Genomic DNA, 22116 nt, shown 5'->3' with positions numbered 1-22116 from the left:
ACGCGATGAGGCCGACACGCGTGCTCCGTTCAGGTCAGGTGCGGCGGCGAGAGAACCTTTCTCATGACGTGGATTTCGAGGCTCCTGAACCGCGCGCGCCGCCGTCGCCGTCGCCGTCGCCGTCGCCGCCGCCGCTGCCGCCGCCGCCGCGCAGTGTACCGGGTGTCCTCAACCGAGGCAGTCATTCGCACCGATCGTCGCGGAGGGAAAAGTGTAGCCAAATTGTCTCTTGCGACAATTAAGAGACGCTAAACCTTTTGTCCCAACAAGAGTGTCGCGCTGGGCCACTCCAAGTCCTCGGCTATAACAATCTGCGCGAGCTCGTTGTTGGTAAGCGCATATTCTAATTCTCTCTTTGCTTTACTTCTTTTTTCGCCACTCCAAGCAAAAAGATAACACATCCTCCTTCCATTCGTCCATTCTTATAAACCCTTTGTCCACTTGAAACATCTCGATATTCTACATTATTCCGAAGGAATACATCGAAACGGGCGTATGAAACGCCCTTGGCTCTGTCACGCCGTTTAGCCGTTTAGCTTGTCACCGTCGAAAATACGTCTGCGAGCACTTATCGCTCTTCCGAACGATATATTGTATTGTGTTAACCCGGAAATAGTTTAACATTCGCATCGATGCAGCTTTAGATAATAAATTATCGATAATTACGTCTTTTATTCCGTGGAAATTTCCAAAATCTTCCAACGTCGCAGGACACATTTTTCACGAAATCTTACATCTTACAGCATTGAAATGGCATTTTTTTTATTAAAGAACGATTAAGATAATACATGTACTTAAATTAACGATAAGATTTTACTGTTTCGAGTGTCTAGATGCATTGTAATCCTGGTCGAGTGCGCATCGATGTATATCTCCACTACATATCGAAATAATTATCCACCTTCTCTCGAGCGAAACTTGTGTTGAATTGGAAAAACGCTAGTTATTGTCTACACGTCTTGATGTTGATATACAAAATTGAGCTTATCGGAAATTTACTCTACATAGATTTTGGTAGAAACGGACATTTTCGCGCAGAGAAATCGACCAGTCGGTCTCCATGGTGATGACACCCCTCTGGCGACTCTTGTATTACTCCAACTACTTATTTTCCAACCTTTTCCGCTTGTATTTACTCAAGCGTCTACATAAGAAATAAAACAAACATTTTGGTAGGCGATATCGGACAAGCATAATTCATCTTATGTTTATAATCCATCAACTATATTATATAATCCAGTGCTATTAAGTATACATTCGCGTGTGCTCAACTCGTTTGCTGGATACGTTTATCTGCCTCTCTTCGTTACATAGATATACACGTGCGCATACGGCGATAAGTATAATCATAAAATCCATAACGGTGACAGTGAGCGATCCTTTCTTTAAACATTTTTGCGCGATAAATTTTTTATTATGTACCGATATTGTTTCTACGTGTCTCTGGCCCATATCAAATATTGACTCGTACAACTATCGGGATGCGTCATTCTGAGATGACCGAGATAAGCAGATGCCTAGGACATTCTTGAAAGAGAATTAATGCACTCGATAATGTTTTTCACGAGTCCGAGGCAGACTTTTATTTCATTACAACAACTTGGACTTGGACATATCACTGGCGATTGCCAAAAATTTTGCAATTTACCTCGCAAGTCGATAGTTGTGCAATACCAAAGTATTATTAGACTGTCTGACGAGCGACTTCTAATAATAAATGCGTCTACTTTCGAAAGCTTCCGAATCATCAGCTTTACATGATAAATATCTTAATCTTTCTATAATCTTTCTCTAATATTTCTGCCATTTTTAAACCATAAAGATAGTGAGAATCGAGGGGCAAACCGCTGACCACAATCTGCATACCAGCACGAGGCATTCCTACGAACATTTTCAGAATATTTCATATATATATTTATCTTGTGTTGGTACAACATTCGATTGGCACTACTAGAAATGTTTCTTACGAATATGCCCCGGATTTCTAATTGTAATAATACTCCCGAAGAATAGCTATTCATACAACTGCTAAATGCATATATAAATTACAGCAACGCGAGTAAGCACTTGGGCGATCGTCGCTTTATTTCGTCACGTGACAATGAAAAATATTGTAAAGTGAGAAACGAGACCACACGCTTATTGTTCGATCGTAAGAATGGAACGTAACGTTATCGGGACTCGTATAGCGATGGATGGAACGCGGCAGATTGGATCGGTCAGCGTTGTAATTTAAATGTTTTGTTGTCGCGACGTTACTCATTTAATGAATATCTCTCAGGACGATCGATGCTGTTATTACGCGCGTCCCTCGGTCGATCGGACAAGCCGACTGGCGAGTTTTTCCATTTTACTCCTATTATTATATATGCAGCTAATACGAGTGAAAACGATTGTTCGACAGGACGAGCGACTCGACGGTGCGTGCATGCCGCGCAATTCGGCGCGGTCAACTTTCCGCGAATCGTCCAAGATCGTCCCAAGGATCCATATGGTAACCGGAGGACAAGGTGGTTATCTTCCCACCGAGTTTCAAGGGCTGAAGGGCTGGCGGCGGCGTTGGGTTCACTCGGCCATTACCTACATTTAGAGAAACTATGGTCAGCAGGAAGGATGCCGTCCTGCGAGGAATTGAAACGGAATGCGAGAATCGCGAGAGCGACCGCGGAAGAAAGGGTGGAGATGATATAAAGCACGATAACAATAACGACGGAAGCGTACCGATCGGAAGGGAAGACTCGTACGCGAAGAGGAACCACCGGCAACCGGACAGCAGGGCGCCGTTGGTCGGCTGGCGAAACGGAAGTCCTACCATCTGTTTGAGCTCCCTTCGCGAAAGCGTCGATCCTGACGACGTCAGCTCGAAAGCTTTGGGTTCGATCGATCCGCAGCCGGCCGAGACCAAGAGTGACACGACGAGGCGAGGCATCAAGGACTCGATCGATTCTTTGAGCGTGTCATCGGAGCGAGAGCAATTGGATTGGTCCGGGGGGGAGGCGAAGCGCGAGAAGCCCAAGGTGCCCGACGGTGGTTGGGGCTGGGTGGTCGTTCTGGCCTCCCTCGTCATCTCCATGATAGCCGACGGTGTCTCGTTCAGCTTCGGCCTGCTCTATATCAAGTTCCTCGACGAATTTGGCGCCTCCAAGTCCAAGACCGCCTGGATCGGCTCGCTCTTCATGGCCGTGCCTCTTCTATCCGGACCGATCATGTCCGCTCTTGTCGACCGTTACGGATGCCGGAACATGACCATCGCCGGCGGCCTGATATCAGGGCTCGGCTTTATCCTGAGCGTCTTCAGTAACACCATCGAGCTAATGTACCTGACCTTCGGCGTGATCGCCGGTCTCGGTCTCGGCTTGTGCTACGTCACCGCGGTTGTAAGCATCGCCTTTTGGTTCGACAAGAAGCGCACCCTGGCCGTGGGTCTCGGGGCGTGCGGCACCGGCATCGGCACCATGGTATACGCTCCCATGACAACGTACTTAATCGAGGAATACGGCTGGCGAGGCGCTTGCTTGCTCCTGGCAGGCACTTTCTTCAACATGATCGTCGCCGGTACCGTTATGAGAGATCCGGAATGGTGGATTCTGGAACAACGCAAACAGGATCAGGCTCCGCTCAAGAAGTCGCACGGCCGCCCGGACGGAAGTTTACTCGACGAATTTCCAGGCATCGAGGAGCTCAGAAAGCTGCTCGTTAGAAGCGATCACACGCCTGAATATGTCTTACAAAATCTCAATCTCACGAGCAAAACGGTCGACGGTGCGAAGAGGCAGACAACGAGTGTAGTTAATCTGCCAACTTTTGTAAAGCGGAGCGAAAAGGTGAGAGAGAGGGAGAGGGAGAGAGAGAGAGAGGGAAAGAGGGACCACGATGAATGCGATGAAAGTACGCATACCTCAAAGCTTTAACGCTCTCCGCGCGTTTCGCCAGTTTTCTATAAATGAATAAATTTCAATATGAGATTCCAGGTGCCTTTGGAAGTATTGGAGTTATTACTGTCCAATTCTAGACTGTACACTGTCATTTTGGAGAATTATCCCAGCCTCCTCTTGTGCAGAAGCTCATCCGATAAGCAGCTGCAAGACTCGACGGGGGAGATTTGTAATAAAACCGGCGTCACCATGTCAATGAGGTTAATTTGCTACGCACAGTTACAATGCGGCTTTTACTTTTAATCTTAACTCGCATACACACGCTTTCACCAAATTATACATTCTAATATATATTTTATATAAAGGCTTAAACGAGCTACGGAATCGAAAGCAATCACCGAACAGAGGAAAGACTCCCCCCCTATTCACGCCCCGACGAAACTCGTTTGCAACAGAAAAATGTCCAGGAAAGAGATAGAGGAGACTAACCCCTTGTTAGCGAAGCAAGTCACACATACTACGGTAATTAACGAGTGGTTCTTGACACTAAAGCGCATATACAAGCTTAAATATCACTTTCTTGCTAGGTCGCGCCGACCGAAAAAAGAATGTCTAAACGCTACTCCGAGCCACGAGCCAATGTCATCAGGACAGACTCCATACCGTGGCTCAGACGACAATTTAGCACCAATACCCATTATTTCAAGGATATTAGGGTACACAGAAATTCGGTCATGTATCGCGGAGCTGCTCTAAATCTGCACAAATACAGATTGAGAGCGAGCAGCTGTCCCGATATCTATAGAAACAGCATGACCACGTTGGCCAAGGAGAACGAACAGGTATCTCACAGGCTCTTCGCGGTGGTTAAGAGAAGCAAAAATGTGTCACCTTTTTTCTCTCATTTTTTATTTTTGCCTTCACAGAAATGGTATGCCGAACTGGTAGATTTATTGAAGAGTATGTTGGATTTCTCCATGTTTTTCGAATTGCACTTCCTACTCATGTCACTGTCGACGATATTGCTGTTCACCTGGTTCATCATACCGTACTTTTACCTGGCGGAGCATCTGACTAGAAACGGTTACGAGGAGTCTCATGCCGCTTATCTTCTCGGTACCATCGGAATAACCAATACCATCGGAATGGTAATCTCAAACTTTACTTTAATGAATAATGCCAATTCCATTACTACCGTCTCTTTTTCTTCTTCCTCTTGTAGGTTGTTCTAGGTTGGGCTGGCGATCAACCCTGGATGAATGTCAGTAAAACGTATGCTTGCTGCCTGGTCGCCTGTGGAGTGGCTACCATATTGATGTCCATATTCACTCGCCATTATGTCTTTCTATTGATAACCTCGGCAGCTTTCGGTCTTTTCTTTGCCAGTACTTTCAGTTTCACCCCTGTTATATTAGTCGAACTTATTCCTCTGGAAAGATTCACTACCGCTTACGGTCTTAGCTTACTGTGTCAAGGAATTGGGAATCTTTTGGGACCTCCGTTGGCTGGGTGGTTATTTGACGTGACAGATTCTTGGGATCTTTCCTTCTTTATGGCCGGTGGTTGGATCATTGTCTCTGGAATCTTGGTGGGTATTATACCATGTACGAGAAACCGTAAGATTTTCGGTAAAGGGCCGATCGAGATGGAACGAACGAATGGCGATGATTGTTCGGCATAAAAAAGATATACACGTCACCTTTACAACTTGTGTGCCACGCACGCGCTGCCGTCAAATAGAAGAAATTAATCAACATTCTAAAAGAACTTTACTCGAACGAATAATCCCACTGTGTTTTATAGTGATGCAATTATGTAGTTTATATATCTAGAGTCGCACGATGTACTTGTAACGAACAATGTTTAATTTACTGCTTTCCAGCGAGTGTGATTCACACGTACTTAGTCGTGTAGTAAATTCTACACGATAATAATTACAACGTTGGTTCAAAATCGTTGGTGTATTAATTCGTACGAATCCGTCCGTATACAACGTTTATATAACGCACCTCTACAAATTTTGATAGATTTAATTTAAATAACTGGATTGAATAAAAGTAAATAAAATGTACGAGCAAGTAGAGAATATTTGCAAACACGCGAGAGAGAGAGCTTACAAAGGTTCGGTCTTGTTATAAAACAAAATTTACAAGTCCAATAAAGGATATATTTTGTAACAACGAGAAAAACATTCGGGGGCGTGTATGTAGAAAAATATACTCTCGTTCGATCTAATCTGAAATATTTAAATACATTTGGACACAGTCAACATTTACATTGTTTTACAAAAATAAGAGTAACATCTGTATATAACCAAAATGGCAAGCGATGCCCTTACCCTAGCCATGTCGAGTTGTCACGCCCCCTGAATGACTCTTCTTTCGTCGAAAGATCAGTAGTTACTTCTTTATTGTTAATATCATTAATCCAAAGATTAAAGTCAAGTAGGTAGTCAATTAAATAACAACATATTAGTATTTGTTAGAAAGTGTAAACTAAGACACTGATGCGTCTAATTTATTTGATTAAATTGTTTGTTCAATCATGTCATTGCAGTTACGTAACATAAAATATATGTATCTGTTTGAACGGTATGTAAATATGCGTCCCATTCGATCCACAGTGTCGCTCAGGTACCTCGGGTACGCGAGAAAAAGGGAAAAACCAATGTCTTTGAATATGGAATTATTATGTAATAATTGACGGTTTACGTCAACCCCCGCTCTCGAGCATACAATTACGCAGTCGCGTTCCTTTTTAAAAATATCTCATTGTATCAGTATCCAGGAGACGTAGTCGGATTGAGTAGATTAGGGCTTGGACTTCGGCTGGGCGCTCTCGGGACGCCTAAAACGCCGGCGAGATTTCGTACACTTCTCGGGAACGTTCTCGCAACGATAAAATGCTGAGGGCCGATCAAGGCGTCCGCCATTATACCAAGGCGTACTCCGTTTCCATGCCTGTGCAGAGTCATAGACATGTCTAAAAGCATAATAGATAGACGTTACGATATGTTTGGATAAATAAAGAGAGACGGGAAGGTAATAAAAGCAGATAAATGTACTGCAGTTTCCTTGCGGTGGTCGCCAATAGACGGCTCCGTCTATGCCCTCCACAGGTAAATCTCCGTCGACGTGCGTTAAACATAGAGAGTATCGTTTCGACAGTTGATTTAAAAGTAATTTCAAAACGATGGACGGTACGCAGGATGAAATAAATCCGCAGGACGTTTCCGCTGCCGTGATTGCGTAAATTGCGCTCTGCTGGGATCTGGCATCCTGCACGTTTCGTTGAATAACCTTGGGGAATAACGGCAGGCGACGCGTTGGAGGATGATGTATCAATTATGTATCGCGGTAAACGCGGTAAACCCAGTAAAGGCCAATTAACATTACATTAATATCGGTGTTGGCGTTTACTGGGCATACACAGTGCTGGGTATACCTGCAGTATCTCAATGAGATCGTCGTGGAACAAGGGCGTCCGGGTGGGCAATGCGATACAGAGAATGCCCCTGGCCTCGTGATTTCGAACAAAGACCGCTCGCTGACTCACGTACTTGACTGTCGCGAGTACATCGTCCGGGACGTCGAGGGCCGAGTGCCTAAAATATTCCTTGAGGGCGTCCACGGTAGCTGCTAAGAGAATCTCCGTCTCTGTCGCGCCAGTGACGTTAGCGATCTTACGTACGAGCTCGACGTCGACCTCATCCGACCAAGCGACCACCTTCCTACCGCACGGTGAGATGGTTTGCAGCCGATTCGATTGCGGATGCTTAAAGAAGAGCTCCTCGATGATGATTTTGGGCGCAGTTACGGCTATCCAGCTAATGGATACCGCCTCCCGAATCGCTTGGAAGGCCAGTGGAAGGTAACAGGAGAGCGTGTACGTCAAGGTGTCCGGATAGCAATGTCTGTGTTGGGATTGTAAAGCTCGCAATTCTCGAAGGAGCAGGAGAGGCGTCTTTAGAAGCGACGCGATGACAACGTACCAGGAGAGAGCGACGCACGTGTAGAAAATGCCGATCGGGTTGAAGGATTTTGCAATCGAGTCGAATATCAAGCGGGAATTGAAATTTCTCTTGCTCGACTCGCGTCGGAGGATCGACAGGAGCCCCAGGAAGCCTCGCGTCAGTCCTTCCGACTTTCGGCATTGTCTGATCGCGAGGAGAGAAACCGAGAGTTACATACCGTGTCTTTGCCAATTGACAAACTGGAAATAGCAAACGAGTGGAATACCTGGCGAGCTCTTTCAGGGTGCAAATCAGCACTATCGTCGCGATCTTGACGCATTGAAATATCCCCGTGCGCCTCTTTAGGATCTCCGGCCGCTCGGTGGGATCGTTATTGTAAAGGAAATCGTTCCAATAGTTGCTGAAGCTCTCGATGAGCATCTGGCGGAGACGCGGCAGGGCGGACGGTTGGGCGTAGAGATTCGTAAAGGGTGAATCGCTCTCTTGACAAGTCCAGTTGTCGGTCGAGTACTTGAACGGCAAGAAATCCGCCAAGGTAAGATGCTCCTGGCGCAGGAGCAAGTGATGCGCTCGCACGAGGCATATCTGACGTTCCTCTCCTCCCACCAAGCAGTTGACTAGGTAGACCTGCCAAGGCGGCAATTTCCTCGGGAGGAATTTCGACGTGACGTCGCTTATGTAATCCTACGGCAAAACAAGCCTCTACGTTAAGGGGCAAGAGCGAATGAGGCGGATGAGGCGGATGAGGCGCCGACCTGTATATTGTTCTCGGTGATGGGGCGACCTCGGAAGGAAGAGGGAGAATCGACGAGGTGGCCGTCGACGGAGAAGCAATCGAGCTCTTTCCACACGTATACGCCCCACCGCGCAAAGAGGGCCGATCGCAGCAATTTTCTCGTGGAGGTGAGATGCGCCAGGTGATTTCTCACGCCCTTGACGATCGCGCGTCCTTGCACGAGAAGGGTGCATATGCCCTGACGGTTAGATCGGCTTAGTAAGTAAGTAAGAGATCAAGCCCGGTCAACTGCACTCGATACTCACGTGATTGCGTCCCTGGTCCAAGATGCTTCGAATGCTGTTGTCCTCCACAACAACGTAACTCGGATGTTTCCACTTGACGAAACGTACCCAACATTTTCGCGTCCACGTGACCACTTGAAAATATTAGTTGGAGGTACGAATGAATTGAATAACACGGGAAATATATTTGGAATAATTACCTACGTACGCGATAAGAAGAAGAGGTACCGAGAGTGTCGCGAGGACAAAGCTGAAGCCGAGGTTCACCATCGGAGAAACGATAGCTAATCCGAGCATGAGCTAATCTTGACATTCATCGATCGCCCAATTGTAATTACTCTTGTTACTGCCAGTGATTGGCAGTGATGTAAGTGCAATTTCACTCGCGGCGTATAATCGTCTGCATACGAGAACGCGGACGATTATACGCCGAATCTGACCTTCCGACCCCTGGCAGAAAAAGCGAAGCGCGCCAAGAGAGATACCTCATCGTCGAAAGGTCTCGTCACAAGTCTGCGAGTTATCATCGACAGTCACAACAGCAGCTAGCCGTGGCGGAAAGAGCGAGGGATCGAGATAACATCTTGAAAGCAAATTATAATAGAGTTGTATATTTCACGCGGTGAAATACTTGCTTTCGTGGAGAAGGGGCTTGGTTAGCCACTTGTTTTTCTATCTCCTTTCTACTTCCGTCATCTCTATTTCCAGAATAATTAGCAGCTCGTAGCTTGGCATTAATTTAAATTCGGTCGCGCGAGAGATCGCTCGAGCGCGATAATAGCATCGTACCGACTGAGTGAATCTCGAGTCTCGAGCGGAACGAGAGATGGCGCTGATGCCTCGAGATATCGAGATATCGAGATGAGCGAGATGATCGAGATGAAGGTTAGTTCCCTCGGTGGGACCAGGTGGTGCTAGACGGTCAGTCTCGTGAAAATGGAGCCGCTCGAGTGAAGTGACTCGGTGCGCGAGTGCAAGTCCGAAAGGTGCTGTTTTTCGGAGATGTGGCAACCTTTGGACGGTCTGGGGAGCGTAGGAATGAATTCTGGCGATCATCAAATCGACCAGTTCGGAGCGACGGGTAAGAGATTCCTCGACAAATTCCAACTTGGGAGCGAGAGGGAGCGCACGCGCTCTCTTGCTCCTGCGTAGTGCTTGCTCCGTGATACACGGCCATACTACGTACGCGTAGTAAACAAAACGGAGCGAGTTTCCTCCAATTTCCTCGCGCCACGGCCAGTCACGGGCAAAGCCCCCCCCAGGCCCCAAATCCCAATTAGTCCGATGCGGGGAGGATCGATGCGCACCGGACCTTTTTTCCCCCTCCTTATCGTTCGGTCGATCCCAACATCTTGTACTGTCCGAAAGAGATTCTCTCCATTAGGAAATGACATTTTCAGCAAAGAGCAGGCGCTCAACATGCAAGTAGAACCGTTACGGCCGTCGCGCGTCTCGAGTTTTAATCGTTCCCTCCCCTCCTAACCCCCAGCGCTAACCAAATTAGAGTTCTCTTCCGACTACGAGGGAAATGCCATTTCGCCCGACTAGCTGGCACGTCAAGCGACTACGCGACACCGTTACGCAGCCTATATGCAGCCTTCATTTCAAAGCCCTATTTTCAGACCTTCCCCGTAAATTGCTGCTAACGAGGTCTCCTTCGCAACGGGGACACGACATTCCGATCCGTAATCATCCCTTCCTTTCAACGATTATGCGTCCCCTTCTCGTCTAGTCTCTACACGCGTCTTTCGACGCGTCAATCGATACTTGTAATTTCATCGTTATTTTATCATCGTAGAATTGACTCCGGAGCAACAGAAGATCCTGATAGATATAAGGCGAAAGAAAACGGAATTGCTGCGCGAGATACAAGTGAGTATTTTCTACTTTTTACCTGCTTTCGAGTCTCGCTTAGTATTTATACCTGTAAAGGTATGCGGAAAGATATATTTTAGTCTGATGTGAGAGAAAGAGAGAGAGAGACATGGAATTCGAAACGTCTTATCTACGGGTCGGAAATGATGTCACTTTATACGCAAATCAAAATGACGCATTCGCTAATTGTCAGAGTTTATCGTAGACGAGTGATGATACCGAATAAGTCTGTTTTATCGATTTTATCGATCGAAAAAAAATGAGAAGAAATCTCTCTCTTTCATTTCCACATACGTTTTATTATTTTATACGATTTGATGATTTGAGGAAATAGTCCGTTTACCAAGAAATTGCATGAAAAAAAACCAGTTACGCAAATATATATATAAGTTTTGGAAATGCCGATATGATCAAACGGGGAGAAATCCCATAAATGTATTTTGTAAAAAAAATCCATGTGCTTTGTCGCGCTGTGTGATTAATGATGATTAATAACGAGCAAGTAAATGACGACGACTGGATCTAACACGTATCTGCACGGGCAGAAAAATGTGAGGATGTTGTTACGATAAGACTATTTCCGCAAAGGCTGATAGCAATGCCGCTTACTCATCTGTTTGTGAGTTTGTATCTGTGTTTAACGAAATAAGACGTCACGCGTCGCGACCTCGTGGACTTTTTTTTTTAAGAAAAAAGTCACGACGCGTCCCGCTGCATCTCGTATGAAATTGTCGTTTCCGTGTTCTATTCTGTTCAAAGTTGGAATAATGCGCTCGTTGCTTCTCTCGAAAGTCTCTCCCGTGGGGTATCAAAACACAGAATCGTAACAGAGAGAGCGTCAAAGTCGTCGCGTCCGTCGAATACTTACCACCTTGCCACGAGCGTGAGCGATATCGTACCGTAATTTTTCTCGTTAATGACACGAAACTCGTACACGTTTCGAGACAGATTGCGCAGGACACGCTGGTTGTGTTTGTTGGATTGTCTAGCGCTCGGTGTGCGAAGCAGACGTCAACAGGTGAAACGATTAGCAGTTTTTATCTAATGGCATTTACCTGCGTTAATTCGTTAGATTTGCATTTGTAAACCGATGACGAACCAACAGACTACTGTGCGTGCAATTAACTTGGCGTCGCTCGCGGGATACGTAGAAAGTGCGAATTGTGCGGATTAGACGTTCCAGACACCACGACAATCGTTACTGGAAATATGTCGAGATCCCTTTCTCTTCGTATCGGCTGCGATCGTTGGCGCCAAGTGCGTTTATTCAAGCTGAAAGTAGTATTGTACGTTAGGATACTGAAAGTAACGTTTTTTTCTCTCTTATCATAAGCGATACTATAATTGTTATCACAGGATGACGTGTATATGACAAATCATGCGCGATACGAGTAATTTCCCAAACAGGAAGCAAACGCGCAGCCGACTATTAGCTGACACATCTGTTTCGTAGTAACGCGAAAGTGACGGGCTAGCGTCGCTCTTTGATGAAACGCACGTAATGATACGCGAGTGTGGTTGTGTGGAATCATTCGACAGTGAGTCATTCGAGCGAAATTGCCAAATGTCAGACTCGATCGGATCTTTGATAATCCCACCAAGGCGTTACACACGGGAGACACTTGTTGGAAGCATGCGTGTGTACGATGATCGCAAACATTTGTACGGGAGTGTTAATTGCGGCCGCAGCGAGGCGCCAGCGTGCGGAACGGGTGTTCGCCAGCTCGGGAGAAGCGGCCGCCAGAAGTTGTGAAGTGTCGGAGTTGGAGCTTGGAGCGGTTGGAGCGGCGGACAGCCCGCAGTCGCGTCAGTCGCGTCAGTCGCGTGACGGTGGCCGACGGGGCTGCCAGAGTAGTGTCATGCGGTTTGCGGCTTGACTTTCTCACCATTTCTTCGAGAGCGGATGGGAGAAAGAAAGCCGAAAGAAAGAGAGAGCGTTGTAATTGGAAGAAACGTAGGAAAAGTGCGTGCGGGTCGTTCCGATCATCTCTGTGTGCCCCGCGACCTTTGTACCTCGTCTATTTCGTCTTCTCTCGTCGGAACGTTCGGCGCGAACCATGCCGTTTGATCGCGACGAGGACTGTGGTGAAGACGAGCGTTGGACGCGGTGTCGTTGCACGGCCGGGAAGACAAAAGGTGCAAAGTGAGGAGAGCCGGAGTGCTACCGAGAATGATCTTCACCGGCAGATCGGTGGACGCTCTCGACGAGGTACGAGACTCTAATAGTGGTGGTGCGGCTGGCACCCAGCCGGATGGCGGACCGGGCGGACGACGAGACGTCAGCGCCGTCGCTATCGCGGCCGGATGGTTCTCCAGTTTGCGGAGACCCGGCAAGAGGAAAAAGAACTGTCAGAAGCAAGCCAAGAGCGCCTGGGACCTCAGCGTCTTGTCCACCACGGTCAGTCGACGATTCGCGATCGTACTTGCTAGATTACTTCCTAGTCACGACCGAGAAGTAACCGAGAACTCGGTCCATCAGGCGCCATACGCTAAAGTACCGCGAGACATCCTTCAAGGTCGAGCCGGAGCCACTCGCCAGATTTATTTCTAGATCTATCGTTCGCGGCTCAACTGCGTCGTGTCGAATGCTCGTCTCGGAGCAAACCCATTCCAATTTGCTCGACTACTAATTTACCTTAAATTCAGCAAAATCAAAGGCTTGGACATGAGGTTTTCAGGAAATGAGAGAGAGATGGACGTTGATCTGGCGTCGATCTGCCGATCGCCATTGACGAGTGACAGCGACCGTGCGATTGTGCGACAGCGAAAGAGATATCTTTCTAACGTAAAGAAATTCTCTCTCACCGAGGTAATGTCGCGCCGCGGTACGACTCCAAGATCGGAGACGTATTTATAGAAGGAACCGAGACGAACGTTCGCGTTCGACTCTCCGCGCCATGTCGTGCGCGACAAAATCGTCTGCCTCTCTCGACGGCGCGATTTATCTTGCGAGGATGTTACGTCAACAATTACTCGGGCTGGGCAGTTATATCACGTCGTCTGAAAAGCAATGAATCGAATCCCGTCCGTCGAGCGTCCCCCTCTTAGCCTACCTGCCTTTACCCCATGATAAAAGAGATTAGCTGGCTCATTGATAGATCCGATCATTTCAACGTAACGATGACACGCGTACGGTCATGTGGAGCGAAAGTAGATCGATAAGTAGCGCGTAACGCTACATTTAAATAGCCTACTTTGACACATCTTTCACCCGAGGTGTATAACCCGCTAAGAGAGATAAATATAATCCTCGTACGATGAACGAGGAGAGTTTGACCGAGCCGACCCATATATTCCCGCGAGCGTGCTGTTAAGAAAAAGGGCAGGTCAGTAATCGACTAAATGCTTACGCGAATCGTAAATAAAACGAGATAAGTAAGAATGAGTCTGTCTAGTTTATCGGTGCCGTTCGCTCAACGTGATGAAACGTGTTAAAGTTATTTCCTCCGATGTAACGCCCGATTAAATGATTCGCGACACGTCGCTCGCACCTACCTCATTTCAATATATTGTTGAAAACTCCTTTCAACACGTGATTCACACATTTGCATGTCTCTGTTTCGTGCTCTTTTATAGTAATCAGGCAAAGACGCAGTATAAGTGGATAATGGCTTTCTGCATCGTGAAATCTTAAAAGTTCCAGTCATCGTCCGTTACACCCAAGTGACGAGAAAACTCCAAGCACTTGCACGCGTGCCTTTCTTCCGCGAATTCGTAACTCCTGGATTATAGCCAAACGCTCAGTCTTCTTCGACTCGGAGATTCTCAACTGGTCTGACCATTCCCGCTTACAACTTGCACTCGTATCTACAAACCGTGCTCTTCTTAAAGAGAGAGAGAGAGAGAACGAATGATAAATTTCTTTATATCATGTTAATCATGGCTAGTCAAAAATAACAAAATGAATATTACGTTGTCGGTTGACTAAAAGCGGATTATCATTTGGCCTCTGAGCTTTGACCATACCATTTCACAAAATATTGGATTATTTTACGATGAATTTCGTAAATGTTTAAAAGTGTGTTAAAACCTTTGCTACGAAACATTTTCATATGCGTATGTACACGTGTAATATTGTAATAAGAAAAAGTGTCTTTATCACACTGTAGGTAAAAAAAATGTAGGTATATCGAAATAAAAGCCGAGGGCATATTTTCGTATCTCGCGCAACACGATGTGGTCCATAACACGATTATATTGCCTTTGCACGGAAAAGGTATTAAACTATCAAACACGCACGTACAAATATATACATACATGTTGTAGTTATCATTAAAATCCAGTACCACGTTGGAACGTTAGTCTCTTTCAGATTCTGGCAAAATGATTTTTCGTTGCGATATTATATTTTGAACAAATAGTTGTATTCCTTTATATTATACGTATGGTTATTTCCCGTTTAAATGGCCATTCAATTAACAAGCGCAGTCCGCCGTATTGTCTTCCAAAAATGTGTTTACAGCACAGCATTTCGAGCTTCTATTAGTGGCGACGGAAGCACGATACGAAGAACGAGTTTGATAAGCGTTGTATAGATACATGTGTCCGTAAAACATAATTAGTTTTCGAGACAACGCTCGGCCTAATGTAGCGCTAAATCACCGCGCAGGCATGCAGTTTGTTCGCGTACGACTTTTATGACGCAGACTGGTTGCAAAACTAGCACATACGTCTGGCTTGGTACCAGCCGGATAAAGTAGCATCTAATCGAACGGGAACGGAAACTTTCGCTCTTCATTTAACCGATAATCTGTTAAATGCTTAAACGTTGAAATTAAGGAGACGCCGTGAACGACAAATTATTACATCTAAAAGTTGATACGTAGCACAACGCACCGATGTAATTTCGGGAAGAAAACTCATAGTGTCGCAAACGCGCGGTAGCTTCTTGACGATAGCATCCGTTTATAAATGACGGATATCACGTAAAGTCATCTCCGTGTACTTTTGTACTTTTGACGAGTCGTATGAATGAATGCCCTTTACTCGGTCCCATTTCGCGGGAAGGAAGTTTGTTGAGTAGTACCGCTCAACTTTCGATCGATTGTACAGGACGCATACGACAGAAATAGAACGGAATAAGGCGATCATTCCGCAACAGAGGGCGGACAAAAGGGACACACGTACGATTTCAGAAGCAGAAACTCTTTTCTTATAAACACTGGAGCGCGAGAAAAAAAATGGTCAGATGAGGTAACGCTGGAAATAAAAGTTCACCTTATGCCACCAGCGTTATTGGTGTCTGCACTCTGTTAAAGAGAGCCGCGATAAAAAGTTTAAATCGCATTGTTCTTAGCGAATTTTCACTTCTTTTCCGCCGCAAAGCACAATGATGACTCGGTCAACACGGCAAGTTCCAATAGCAACTAGTATAATTGTCCGCTCGTATCTCGCTTCGACAATGACAATTAGCAATGCTAAGCGCTTAGACGCGATCACACACGTCTACATATGAGTGTCCAAGGTCGTTGTAAATATTACGAATGAGCGTTTCCTAAACGAGATGCCATGTCATTTCGAATGACGGGCGCGCCAAGGAATTTGGATTTTCGAAAGAACGCTATATACATACGCGTAGGGTATACCGAAAGAAAGTTTCTCTCGCGCAATGAGCGAGTTATAATTTCTGTGGGTGCACGGGGCATACATACCGGTTTTTTCACGCGTCGTCAGCGACCTTCCTGCCGCTGACGACGTGAGACCGGATGCACACCGCTAAGTACAAAAGAAATGCCTTACACTGCCTTACAGACAATAGTACTCAGGACCGACTAGCGACTAAGTTATTGTCCTTGTCGTTATCGCGGCGACCTATTATCTGATCGGTTAACGACACGCAACTGCTTCCGGTCGGCCCTTCCCTTTTCCTCAAACGCTTTTGTGGAAAAGGAGATTCCAGCTGATTCCATGTAGGAGACCTCGGAGAAGGGGGATATTGATCGCGATCAGTCATGTGAGCCGACACAATGTAATAATAATCGTTAGGCGACGTTACGCGATATACGCTCGCTAATGACTCTAGCGTTTGCTGACGTCGCGAAATCCTGAAAAAGATACCAGAGTCTCCTTCCGCAAACCGGTATTTGTGGAATGTACGTTGAACTGAAGCGCGCGCGGTGGGAAATAGGCGGACGGTGTCGAGCGGTATTCGAGCAAAGCAGGAAGCCGCGCGTACATAGTCTACAATAATTTTCATTATTATACATATTTCGCGATAATCCGACGTAAAAATTGGGAAGGAAACTAACGTCGCGACTCGATCCAATTTTTCCTTGGCCAGGAATGATATATTGAAATGTTGACAATATTGCAAGTTTATATAGTTTCCATATTAGAAAGTAACGTTAACTAAATAGACAATTTATTGCAATTCTCAAGGAGAATTCGTTTTTAGCAACTGAAAGATGAATTGGGCGAGGTTGTGGCGGAAATGGAGGCGATGGAGGGCGGCGGACTTACGGCCGACGAGACTAAACCGTCCAACAAGGCTAAACAGATGTCGATCGGCCGGAAAAAATTCAATATGGATCCGAAGAAGGGCATCGAGTACCTGATAGAGCACAACCTGTTGACACCGACGCCGGAGGACGTTGCTCAGTTTCTCTACAAGGGCGAGGGCCTCAACAAAACTGCGATCGGCGACTATCTCGGCGAACGACACGACTTCAACGAGCGCGTGCTGCGAGCCTTCGTCGAGTTGCACGACTTCACCGATCTCATACTGGTACAGGCCCTACGTCAGTTCCTCTGGTCGTTCCGACTGCCCGGGGAAGCGCAGAAGATCGATCGCATGATGGAGTGTTTCGCTCAAAGGTACTGCCAGCTAAACCCAAATATCTTCACCAATACGGACACTTGCTACGTCCTGAGCTTCGCCATCATCATGTTGAACACTTCGTTGCATAATCCGAGCGTTAAGGATAAGCCCAGCGTAGATCAATTCATTTCGATGAATCGAGGGATTAACAATGGCGGGGATCTGCCGCGGGAACTGCTCGTGGTAGGTACACTTTGGCGCCGTCGGTCGCAAGTACACATTTCCACGAGTCAAATGTCTATTTCCAGAGTCTGTACGAGAGCATCAAAACCGAGCCTTTCAAAATACCGGAAGACGATGGCAACGACTTGATGCACACATTTTTCAATCCTGATAAAGAGGGCTGGTTGTGGAAGCAAGGTAATGACTACTTTTGCACATTCATCTACGACGCATCCCGACAGGCTTTCTCTTCACGGAATGATCGTCGTATTCCTTTAGTTTCGCTTTCCAAAAAATTTGCAAATAATACGAAAAACGAAAACAGCTGAAGCGCGATATCGTCCTTGTAATATTTATCGTTGGAGGACCGTTTATTCTTATATTGTATCACTTTGTTCCTCTGCTGCCCTGACGGAGACAGCAGGTAAATAACATCTCTGTGACAACCATAGGTTCTTAATTCTACATATACTCCGCATTTTATTGTTACAGGCGGTCGTTACAAGAGTTGGAAGAGGCGGTGGTTCATATTGAATGACAATTGTTTATACTATTTCGAGTATACAACGGATAAGGAACCACGCGGTATCATTCCGCTAGAGAATATTCAGGTCCGAGAGATTCAAGACCGGCATAAACCTCACTGTTTCGAATTGTATGCTGCTGGTTCGGAGTTCATAAAGGCGTGCAAGACTGATAGCGAGGGAAAGGTCGTCGAAGGTGCGAGATAGCTTGAAATTCCATTTAAATCAATAACTTAAATATCGGTGAAGAGTATTTTACGATTTACGATTACTATTTCCAATTAGGAAAACATACGGTATATCGAATGTCCGCCGCTACCGACGAAGAAAAGGACGAGTGGATCAAATGCGTACGGTAAGCTAAAACGACAAAAAGAATTGTAATTTTACATACTTGTACTCTACTGCATTCTTTTGCAGTAAAGTGCAAAATAAAATTGTGACGAAATCATTCTTCCAACGTTTTACTGTTTGTTTCCAGACAAAGTATATCGCACAATCCTTTCTACGATATGCTGGCAGCACGAAAGAAGAAGGCACAAAAGACAAATGTACACTCAAAAAGTTAAGCGCTGCCACAAGCCGAGTCTCGAGAGAAACTCGGCCGATCAGAAGACTGTTTATTTTCGCGATCCACGCACGGTATCGTCGAACACAACCAAATTACATGATGGCGAAAATCCATCGAGAAGGAAACAAACGCCGAAAGCGTTGTAGGCCATGCTGATTATCATGGTATGGTGCCGTGATAATGTGACTGGAAATATCGTTGCAGTGAACTACACGAATGCGGTATTGATGTGACATCGTAGGTCGAGTATGGAAAAATGGACGCAACGTAAGATGGACATCTAGATGAAAATTACATTAATGACAGTACGATAGCGCGTTACTACAACACGATACCCGATTGTCATTATATTGATGTGAAAAGGACCTTTCTAGAGAAGAGGCCTAGCTATATATTTCCATTAATTTAATGGATACACTGCCTCTATCTATATCCTTTCTACAAACGAGAACGATTTCGTATACATTGCAAGTCTTTACAGTAAATAAACGAAACTTGATAGCATTGATTCGATTGACACCAAAATACAATACATGAGCAGAGAAATACTGGCTTATATAACATTTCATGTCTTGTCAAAAAGGTCAATAATCTCAAGAATTGTCCCAGTAGTAGCGTAAAATAGACGCTTTTAACGCCACATCTAGCAATATATTATGAGGGCAACTTGTATAGGAAGCTATAAGGAGGAAAACGAAATATTTCTTATTTTCCGGCAGCTTTAAGACAGGCTTTAACACTCGTTGAAGCTCTACTCGATTTCAGGAAGGTAATATTTGAGATATTTTGTGTAAAATATAAGTAATATCGTCCTGTATCGTGTAAATGAGAGATAAATCGTGATTTCCAATTATATTGAAAAAAGGCTTAAAGCCGAGGACTTGATAACTTCATGTGATAATTACTCATGTGTATTTATTTTTTAAATGTGTACAAAATAAATTTAAATAATACATTTCCTGCATGAAATAACATTATTTTCGACTATTCATGCTTGTACAATTTAGGAATATAGCATGAGTAGCCAACTTGTAATCATTTTCGTTTCATTTGAAAGGTTGTGTACATAGCACAGGGATGGACGACAGACACACATACACATGCATACACAAACTTTACAGTATATCAAAAGTGACTAATACACGTAATAAACTCGAATAAATAATGTCTTGAGATTTGGCGGGAACTTGCAACTCCATCAGTCTTTACCCATACCAAGGAAAAGAAAGGATTTTATGCAAACATAAATGTGTGTGTGTGTGTGTGTGTGTTTGCGTATAGATGTGTGTATTTATAGATATTAAGTTTATGTTTTACGACATAGCTCTCTTACGTCACTCTCGAATAAAAATAATATTAATAAATTTCACATGGAACTATCAGGGATTACATTATGTTTTGTGATGGAATTTGCAATTCCTTCGCAACTTTATGTTATTATCTTTCTATATTCTGATGCATATGCAGATGATGAAAGATTAGTGACAGAGAAGCAGGTGCCTTTGAGATCGTCAAGCTAGTCATATAGCTGATCATATACGAAGGATTCGAAGGAACACTTTTCTTTGTTATATGGAAGAAAAGCCAAAACGCGAAAACATCGAAAACGCCTTATACGATACGTTAGATTATGAAACATTAAAGAGAACAACCGCAAAACTGAGGTTAATAGGTCGAAAAGTTTTTTATGTTCTATTCTCGAAGAGACATAGACCCTGTCTATCGCAATAGAACAATGTCTAATTTATAATGGATTTACGAAAGAGAAACGTTTTTTAATAATAATATTAAAGATGTGTAAATTAAACAAATTGATTTGTTAAACTTGCTTATTTTTCTTTTCATATACAGAGAGCACTTTCGACACATCTAAAAGCAATATTTTACCGCGAGATATGTTTACATGCCTGCCGATGTATTCTAGAGACACTTCTTTCACGGTCTCTGCTTTCCGATAGCATGGACCGTAACGTTATCAGAGAGCCAATACACGTATAATACAGTCGTGATAAAAATGGAGTAATGCAGAATCATCTTTTTTCGGTCATTTATAAATTGTGTCTTTTCACGCGATATTTGACGATGTTATAATTCTGTTCTGTTTACTTTTCAGAGATTAGCAAAATTAATGATTAATTATTTGTGCTAGTGCATCAATATTTTATGTAATTTGCAGATAGTTTGCATAAACTATCTTGCCTTTTCTCTTTGTCAATAAGAATGTTGCGTAGGACTAAACATACGTACATATCATAGATTTATCGTTAAATATGATTTCTTGTGTAAAAATACATTTCCTGCAGACCTGATAGGATTGAAATTCCGATGAAACGTGTCGCGATAAGTCTATGACGTGTTACTATGCTTACGAACATTGTGTGTGTGTACACACCCACACGAATCACCATAAATTACAAACTTCGCTATGCGAAATAAAGGGAAATTAATTTGTCTTTCCTCGTGATTAAATTTTCCTCTGTATATTTCGTTGTAAAGTACAAAGATGTGTATATAAGAAATATTCAAACTATGAATTAGCAAACTAATTGATCGAATTTAAGAAATTGTATAAAGAATTGTACTTTATTAGCATACATAGGAAATTTGTTGTACATTTTGTTGTATATTACTTGGTAATTGTCATTATACATAATTGATCACATATTGTATTTAGTAAGCGAATGTGCAGTGTATTAATTTAAATACAATTAATAAATTTATTTCTAGCAAATGTTTCGTGTTTTGCTGCAAATAAATAAGTATATCCGTTCGATTCAAATTTTAGATTACTTTCCGTATCTTTCATATTTTTGGAGATAATTGCGTGGATCATTTAAAATGAGACACCCTGTATAATAAAATTCTAAGAATTTTCCACCATTTCCGAGAAGTGAATTTCCGAGAATTTCCCAATTCAAATCGCGAGAATCGAGAAAACTGGCAAAGTATCAGGAGAACATGATCAGAAAAGAGGTGGCACTATCTAAAATTCCAAGAATTGGACTTCCGAGAATTTCCAAATTCAAATCGCGAAAATCGAGAACCGAGAAAACTGGCAAAGTATCAGGAGAACATGATCAGCAAAGAGGTGGGCACTATCTAAAATTCCAAGAATTGGACTTCCGAGAATTTCAAAATTCAAATCGCGAAAATCGAGAACCGAGAAAACTGGCAAAGTATCAGGAGAACATGATCAGCAAAGAGGTAGCACTATCTAAAATTCCAAGAATTGAATTTCCGAGAACTTCCAAATTAATATCACGAAAATCGAGAAAATGGCAAAGTATCAGGAGAACATG

The 22116-nt window shown here is 44.3% G+C and overlaps 3 protein-coding genes across 5 annotated transcripts; 2 read left to right on the top strand and 1 right to left on the bottom strand.

Moving 5' to 3' along the window:
• Positions 1-118: 118 nt before the first annotated feature.
• On the top strand, positions 119-6469 carry LOC105565186. The gene is made up of 7 exons (XM_012018175.1): positions 119-330; positions 2405-3824; positions 3972-4135; positions 4241-4397; positions 4463-4717; positions 4802-5023; positions 5098-6469. The coding sequence occupies exons 2-7, from the start codon at positions 2598-2600 to the stop codon at positions 5554-5556; spliced, it is 2484 nt and encodes an 827-aa protein (XP_011873565.1). The 5' UTR covers positions 119-330; positions 2405-2597; the 3' UTR covers positions 5557-6469.
• Positions 6353-9674, bottom strand: LOC105565187. 2 transcript variants are annotated; one of them, XM_012018177.1, is made up of 7 exons: positions 9069-9674; positions 8890-9002; positions 8604-8822; positions 8114-8532; positions 7320-8031; positions 6940-7174; positions 6353-6857 (listed from the first exon to the last, which is right to left on the bottom strand). In XM_012018177.1, exons 1-7 carry the CDS (start codon positions 9163-9165, stop codon positions 6652-6654), a joined length of 2001 nt encoding a protein of 666 aa, XP_011873567.1. In that variant the 5' UTR covers positions 9166-9674; the 3' UTR covers positions 6353-6651. The 2 variants fall into 2 exon arrangements, with proteins under 2 accessions (XP_011873567.1, XP_011873566.1); XM_012018176.1 differs by having other exon boundaries at positions 9073-9674.
• Positions 9675-9790: 116 nt separating this feature from the next.
• On the top strand, positions 9791-21548 carry LOC105565189 (cytohesin-1). 2 transcript variants are annotated; one of them, XM_012018179.1, is made up of 7 exons: positions 9791-9949; positions 10667-10740; positions 17138-17743; positions 17809-17920; positions 18215-18442; positions 18532-18601; positions 18728-21548. In XM_012018179.1, the coding sequence occupies exons 1-7, from the start codon at positions 9871-9873 to the stop codon at positions 18813-18815; spliced, it is 1257 nt and encodes a 418-aa protein (XP_011873569.1). In that variant the 5' UTR covers positions 9791-9870; the 3' UTR covers positions 18816-21548. The 2 variants fall into 2 exon arrangements, with proteins under 2 accessions (XP_011873569.1, XP_011873568.1); XM_012018178.1 differs by lacking the exons at positions 9791-9949; positions 10667-10740 and adding an exon at positions 12243-13141.
• The last annotated feature ends 568 nt before the right edge of the window (positions 21549-22116 follow it).

Source organism: Vollenhovia emeryi, unplaced genomic scaffold (assembly GCF_000949405.1).
Source record: "Vollenhovia emeryi isolate VEMERY1.0 unplaced genomic scaffold, V.emery_V1.0 DF939155.1, whole genome shotgun sequence".
Classification (NCBI taxonomy): domain Eukaryota; kingdom Metazoa; phylum Arthropoda; class Insecta; order Hymenoptera; family Formicidae; genus Vollenhovia; species Vollenhovia emeryi.
The sequence above is the reverse complement of the archived record's forward strand: the minus strand, read 5'-3'. Positions and strand labels throughout refer to the sequence as shown.